Genomic DNA, 7,505 nt, shown 5'->3' with positions numbered 1-7,505 from the left:
CCCCCCCCAAAAAAAATCCACAAAAAAGTGGACCAATCTAGTCCACTCCCTGCGGCCGTGCGAAACCAGGACTTGAATGGGGTCATGGTCCTTTATCTTCAAGATGAGACCCCTACCTGTTTATAGGTCATCATCCTTAGTGTGGGTTATTGGTGCCATTGCATTAACAAAATTATTCACTTTGAATTTAACTTGTTCTGAAATATTGGGAAGATTTATGATATTTTAGGTTTCTTGTGCAAATAATTCGGGGAATGAATAATTTGGTCCGCCAAAAAAGGACTCTTTAAAGAACTATTGTTTGCAAAAAATGCAAGAAAACTGGGTTTTTTTTTGTTTAAAAATGGGTTCTATGAGAACCTATCTAACAGAAAAGAGCGGACTTTTTGTGCTGAAGTTTCATCTTTAATACCTTATCTAATTCATTGCTGACTTTTTTCCATAGTGCACCTTTTTCACATTTCCAAATCTGAATTCAGTACTATGATTACTGTCCTACCTGAGTACAGGTCTGATAGCTCCCGATCCAAGATTTTGGGATGCTTCTTCTTCTTCTTCTTCTTCTTCTTTTTTATTTTTTTATTTTTTTTATTTTTTAACGTTGGTATTTGTGGTATGACAAACTGCTAAAGGGCTAGTTATAAGATCAGAATAAATGATGAGGGTGTCTGCGGACTCCATTAACAATGTTGCAGACGCATGGTTCTCTGCCCTCCATTCAATGAGCCTCCTCTGCACATATACTGCTAACAAAAATAAACTCTGTTGGACGTCTGATAATGCTTAGGAGAGCCTAGTACTAATACCTAAAAAATTTCTTCAGAGAGTAGCTTGCAGTTTATTTTTCTCCCCTCATATGCTGCAAGTACCCATGATTATTTTTCAGTGCAGCTTGTAATTTTGTCTCATCTAAAATCAACATTTCACTTTTCTGTGATAGAAGGTACAATATTCTCAGTTGGCACAAGATATTGACTTGTTTATCTGTGTGCTCAGGTGCGTGTTCAGTCAGATCCAGTTGGGCGCTTGGTTATAACCGGTGAACCAGAGCAGCCTGATAATCCTTGGGGTGTCACCCCCTTTAAAAAGGTCTGTCTTTATTTTATTCAGTAATTAAAAAAAATGGTCACTGGTTCATGAAGTATGGTACCTTGATGTTAAAAATTAGTCATTTGATCATTTATCGACATGATGTTGTCTCATAGATTGGCCCATAAAGGTGCCAAACTTACCCATGAGTGTGCTTCAAATTGTTGGCTTTTAATAGTAGCCAGCTCATCTGTTGATCTCCATTTCTTAATTATATAACTTGGACATGTCTTAGACTGTTTCATTCAAGCATGCATTACAGTAACTGGTTTCTTCTTCCAGGTTATCAGCTTATCGTCGAGAATTGATCCTCATCACACGTCTGCTATAGTAACCCTTCATGGTCAATTATTTGTACGTGTGCCTTTCGAGCAGTGAGATCTGTAGGATGGGGAACTTGGTACTCTTTGCCCATTTCAAGAGATGACAACAATTATAGTTTAGGTAAAGCAAGATTTAGGGAAAATCAGTCGAGCTCGTTTTGTGCATATTGATAGTTACTTCATGAAATCATGCCAGATACTTGGACCATATCAGTTTTAACTTTGTCGATAGGATTGGTATTTTTATTTTGCAATTATGTGCAGCACTATATTCATATTGTATGGCAATCAGAAGTTTATTTTTCTTGGATCTATTGTGATGGCCCTTGCTGTCACCTTCTATGTTGCAACTTGGGTTCATATGGTCCGACAAGTAACACTTTCGATAAAGTAGTACCGGGCGTGGACGTGTGGTGGCAAGGATGTTGTTGATGCCAATGTTTGATCCGTAATTCTCTATTAATGTTTCATAGCAGGAGGGTTTCTGAAATGAGGTAGAAACTACAGACAATGTACGGTTACTCACATAATTGGAAGTTTTATTTGAGGGAAAAAAGAAAAAAAAAAGGTTTTGCCATCCTTGGAAGCCATTAGAGGTGTATATAGGAAGCCTTTACTTGCTCTTGATTCATATATAGAAGAGGTGGGTGGGAAGGGGGGGGGGGCTTAAGCTTAAAATTACAAATTGAATCATCTCTTTTCATCAGAAAAAACAAAATTACAAATTTAGTCAGATACCACAAATGCACAAATTTTCTCTGCATCTCTCCTGCGTTTCAAACTTTTCAGCAACCCATCATATGATCAGCCAGATGTTCCAGCTACTATTAAGAAATCTAGCGACGGGAGAAGCCCACGTACCCCTCTCCACACCTTCCGTGAAATCTTCTTCGGAAACAATGATCCATATAGAGCCTTATAGGAGGAAGAGGAAAAAGAATTCCTCATTAATCACATCGCACAAAGCCCACTCCTCAAAACTTGGAAAAACTCTCTAATGTCAAGAAAAAAAAAAGATAAAAAGAAATGGAGAAACTCTACCCTCGAATTCCCTAATGCTTGAAGCCATCCTTGCTCTGTTTGTTTCATGTTTCATTCATAGATCACAACTCATCAGGGGAACTGAAACGATGAAGCTTGTGCAGATGCAGTAGTAGCGGCTTTTGGTGGGTTAACTGCAATCCAGAGCAAAGACAAGGTAATGGCAATGAGACCCGACCACACAAAAACAATGGTGGGGGTCTTCCCTCCCCTACCCATCAGTCCCTTAGCAAATGGATAGAGATGAGTCAACACCCACAAGCTAAAGAAAGCTCCTCCAATGAACTTGTTCCATTGAGGGCTTGAACTGTAAACCGTCCTAGCAAACGCAGTAGCAATGGCAATTATATTGACCATGGCGATAACAATGGGAGGAATCATCAAAGAAGTCCACTTGACTAGGTAGAGGTCAGCATAGATGTCTTCATTTTCATCTCCGGCCGACTTGGAAGTAAGCGTGAAGGAGATCTCGATCCCTGCAATAACCTTGAGAAGCCCTTGAAAGACGGCGGCCAAGTGAGCACTAGTGCCAGAAATGAGCCAAAACTGCTCGTTCCTCCACCACTCCTCTAGACCAATTCCTGACCACCTAACCTCCAGAATGGCGGCGCCGATGAGGCAAAGAGTGGTGACGAGAAGGTAGATGAGGAAAGTTACACTCAATGTCCGTACAATAAAGTGCCCTGAGAAGAGGGATAGTGCTGGAAGGAAGCAGTAGACGAGGAGGAAGATTGAAGTGAAGGGGTAGACACCGACATTGATGTAGGACAAGCGTTGCAGAAACTTCACCTTCCTGGTGGCCAATAGGGCATTGTTTCTGGAGAAGAAGATCTCCACTGACCCGGTGGCCCACCTCAACACCTGATGCAACCGATCTGTCAGGTTAATCGGTGCCGTTCCTCGGAACGCATCACGTTTCGTGATGCAGTAAACAGAGCGCCACCCACGGTTGTGCATCCGGTAGCCGGTCACAACATCTTCCGTCACCGATCCATAGATCCATCCAACTCGGTCTCCCCACTCGGTCTTGTCCTCATACCAACAGGAGACGACGGAGACGGCTTCTGCCACGGTGGTAGCATCTAATGGCTCACGTGGAACTGTGAGAATACCAGGTGGCCTACCGTATTTGATGGCAGGGTGATCAGCCAATGGGCGACCTTGAAACTCACAGATGGGTATAGACTCCGCTAGAATAGTAGAATTGCCGAAACGCTTAGGGAGCATATTTACATCCAGGTCCGGGTCGAAATCCGTGGGTTTCAATGCATGGGTCTCTTGCTCTGCTCCGTTCTTTACTATTTTGTTCACATTTGGTGGATCGAACCCGTATAACGCGAACCGCCTGAACATACAACCCGTACCCACGTAAAACGGGCCTTGCAATCCATCTAATGCTCTCATGTTACCGTCGAAGAAGACGGTGTTGTTGTTGGCGTAACGATCCGATGGATCAATGCCTTCGAAACGTTGGGGGAATTGAATGTAGCAGATATCTTCACCACCTCGATCCATCATGAAGCAGAGACCTTCTCTAATGGCTTTGCAGTTGTAGATATAGTGATCACAGTCGAGGTTTAGAATGAAAGAGCCATTGGAGAGGACGGCAGAGGCACGTACTAGAGCGTTCATGGCACCCGCCTTCTTGTTGTGGTCGTAACCCGGACGTTTCTCACGTGACATGTACACAAACATGGGTAGCCTTATGTCCACGTCCGTGAAATCTATGATCTTCTCTTCCGCACATCCCATCAAAGGATCTGAACTCGGAGGCTTCAACATCACCTGCGGGGGTGCATTATCTCGTTAGATTAGAAATGTTCATTCATACCTTCATAAGGATATGAGAGAGAGGAAGACTTACTTACCTGGAGTATACCAGCGTGGTCTCCTTTGGCATGATCGCGGCTACTAGCGGCCCAAGTGCCAGGCCAGTGGGTCCCATCAGCCATCCACGTGGCCTTCTGGATTTTAACGGGTTCTAACGGGTCCCCACCACTCTCCCTCATATGCTTCAACATCTTCATCTCCTCTCTTGCATTGAAGGCGTCTGATCTCCTACGGATGGAATCTGGAAGACCGTTGACTCTGACCTTAAACTCATCGTACTCCCTCTTGATCCTCCTCCTGTCCTTAACGAAATCTGACCGTCTCTTATTCTTGGTGGGGTCCCCTTTGATGGCGAAGTAGCTATCCGGGTTCCTGGGTTCGATGTCGTGTTTCCGACAGAAGGGGACCCACAAGTCAGCGAAGCTGCAAGCTTCCGCCATGGCCTCGAACGTAAGCAAAGCCCCACCGTCGTCGGAGATATAGCAGGCGAGTTTCTCTACTGGATAATCGACGGCGAGAATGGAGAGGATGGTATTGGCAGTAACGAGAGGTGGCTCTTTCTCTGGGTCTGCCGTAGACACGAACATATCGAGGCCGGGGAGGTCAGACCTTCCGGTGGGATTAGAAGGAGTAGGCATATCAAACTTGTCCCTCAACACTGCAAGATCGACGGAGCGGTTGACGGGGCAGAGCTTGGGAATCTGGTCAAGAATCCATGAGAATGCGAACCACACTTCACATACCACTGAAATCAGCCACAGCCACATGGCATCCTCGTTCGGGTGCTGGATACGCCATATGAGGAAGAAAACGAGTATCACCAACCTGAGCGCAATAAGCAACCTGTAAGGGCTAATGATACCAGCAGGCATGGGGATCACTCGACTGAGGGGCCTCCAGGGCTTGTCTGCCGTTTCCACCATTCCTCCTTGGAGACCTCCATCACCATCGTCGTCGCCGTACATGTCATCTTGGGGCCAGAAGGCATTGCCATAGCCGTAAGTTCCCTTTGTCTCGAATAGCCATCGGTTGTGATCGAACTCCCCTGTTTGGGACCTCAGTAGCATAGATTTGTTGTTGTTGGACTTCATCATCGACATGCGACGATCCGTCTTTGAGTCCTCCAGACCGGGCAATGGCAACCTTCCGCTCGACATATCTGTTGGGTCGTCGTCGTAGTCCCCTATCTTGTATGGTTCCTTGCACCCTGGGCATAACCCCGACCCTTTCTGTGCATCCATGAAGCAGTCTCTGCAAATTTTGAACCTACACACACACACACAGTCGTTGCAAACTCAATTCGATCATTCAATATTTCAATTGGGATTTGGGATTTGGGATTTGGGATTTGGGATTTGGGATTGCTACTACATGTACGTACCTGCATTCGCAAGGGGTGATATCTTGTCCCCTCTCGTTTTTCATGGTCTTGCCATCGCAAACGGGCATGGCACAAGCAGAGCCTTTGGATCCAGCCATCTGAGGGTGAGTCACCTCGGAGTCGATAACCTTATCCATGAGATGAGCACGGGTGACACTGTTAAATCCTCCCGTGAAGAGAGAATTCGCTACGTACTGTTCTTCTGCTTTCGTTGCTACCCCCGTCGAGTCCATCGGCTGGTTGTCTGGTGTAGGAGGAATGTGAACCGTGTAGTTCATGTAATCGCCGCTAATCTCCCCGGACATGTCTAGGTCTTCCCTAGAAAGACTCACATAACGTCCGCTTGAAGTTCTTCTCGCAAATTTCACTGTTTGCCCACTTGAGCTTCTGTTGGTCTGTGGGTCTGAACTCCTGGGGCTCCTTGAAGCCTTCTTTTGTTGATTCGGTGATAAAGATGCCATATATATTTTTTTAATCTAATTTCTCTTCTTCTTTAACTTCTCAGTGATGCAAATGCTGCTTCTCTGCAACTCCCCTGTTCAATTGTTTCATTCTCGAATGCTAGCTGATATAAAGGAAAATAATCGATTTAAATTTTTTTTTTTTATTCCCAAAATGATATTTAGAAAGAAGAGAAGAATCAGTTTTTACCTTCAGATTACTTAACTGGACAAGCCAAAAACAGAAGCAGCATCAACGGTATCTTCTGGGTTGAACCCAATTTCGAAATCATCATTTCCCACCTTCTGTGATTACTTTCTACAGAATACCCAGATCATGAAACCACATATTTATTATATCTTATACAATGGAAACTCTAAAGCAAAATTGGGTTTTGCTACGAAAGATTTAGACATATTTGGTTTAATTGGTGGTAGGTTGAAGAAGATGTGATCCTTGAAGAAGCCCCGTCTACCACCTACTGTAAGGAACAAATGTGGAGAAGCACCTAAGGTGAAGAGTTGATTGAAGAATGAGGAAAGAGATTGGGGGTGAAAGAAGGAAAGAAAGAGAAAAGGAGGTAAGAAAATTTTGTGGAAGGTCAAAGGGGGTAGATGAATTGATGGCGAGAGACTCATTCTTCATTTCTTATTTTCAGGGTTCTTTCATGCCTGTTTTAAGGAGAGTATTTGTGGAGTCGAGACTCGAGAGGCTCTTCCCTTTCACGTCCATACATTTTTTTCATTTTTTCGTTTAAGCTATGTCCAGACAAGAGAAAACTTCAGTTTCAAATTTTTTGATTTTGATTTTTTTCCTTTTGTCGGCATCCAAACATAGCTTAAAGGTGACACCTGTATTTAAGAATGGATCTGCTGCTCTTACCATCACCTTGTGAACATCCAACATCTATCCCTTTTACTTCTAAATATACCTCTCTTCATCCATGGCATGAAATGGAACAGATGGTGGATACTAACCCGTATGATCAGGTGACTGGTCCCTATATTTTTTATGGGCTTTTAGATGGGTTGGTGTTAGGTTTCAGATGGATTTTAGTCTCAAACTTCATAAATAGAGTCGGTTCTAGACTCACCAGGCCCATCCCCAGCCCAGCCCAGCCCAACTGACGTATCTTGTGGATTAAAAGTAGATCGTTTGTGACTGATCCCATGGGCCAAAAAGCTTGTGGGCTGGCTGGTCCTTATATGAGAAAACGAACTGCATTCATACCAGGTGGATTGATCCTCCCAAAAAAATTCGGTTCTTTTAGAGCTGTTTTCTCTAGGGTTTAAAAGAACAGAATTGGCTGAGGCTGATCCGGGATCCCGGATCCTAATCCAGTCTTCCAGGTCAGAATCAGCCTGGACCAGCCTCATCCAAATCCTGATTCTATTCTTTTA

The 7,505-nt window shown here is 44.1% G+C and overlaps 1 protein-coding gene and 1 long non-coding RNA gene across 2 annotated transcripts; one reads left to right on the top strand and one right to left on the bottom strand.

The window, feature by feature from the left end:
* The first annotated feature begins 14 nt into the window (after window positions 1-14).
* On the top strand, window positions 15-1,724 carry LOC122084008. The gene is made up of 2 exons (XR_006141799.1): window positions 15-1,089; window positions 1,372-1,724. It is a non-coding gene; the product is annotated as an uncharacterized LOC122084008 (long non-coding RNA).
* Window positions 1,725-2,090: 366 nt separating this feature from the next.
* LOC122084006 (cellulose synthase-like protein D4) lies at window positions 2,091-6,678 on the bottom strand. Its single transcript, XM_042651983.1, has 4 exons — window positions 6,316-6,678; window positions 5,665-6,229; window positions 4,322-5,549; window positions 2,091-4,238 (listed from the first exon to the last, which is right to left on the bottom strand). The coding sequence occupies exons 2-4, from the start codon at window positions 6,123-6,125 to the stop codon at window positions 2,526-2,528; spliced, it is 3,402 nt and encodes a 1,133-aa protein (XP_042507917.1). The 5' UTR covers window positions 6,126-6,229; window positions 6,316-6,678; the 3' UTR covers window positions 2,091-2,525.
* Window positions 6,679-7,505: the final 827 nt, after the last annotated feature.

This window comes from Macadamia integrifolia, chromosome 7, assembly GCF_013358625.1.
Source record: "Macadamia integrifolia cultivar HAES 741 chromosome 7, SCU_Mint_v3, whole genome shotgun sequence".
In the NCBI taxonomy this organism is placed as follows: Eukaryota; Viridiplantae; Streptophyta; class Magnoliopsida; order Proteales; family Proteaceae; genus Macadamia; species Macadamia integrifolia.
Note: the sequence above shows the minus strand (reverse complement) of the source record. Positions and strands in the feature narration are given on the sequence as shown.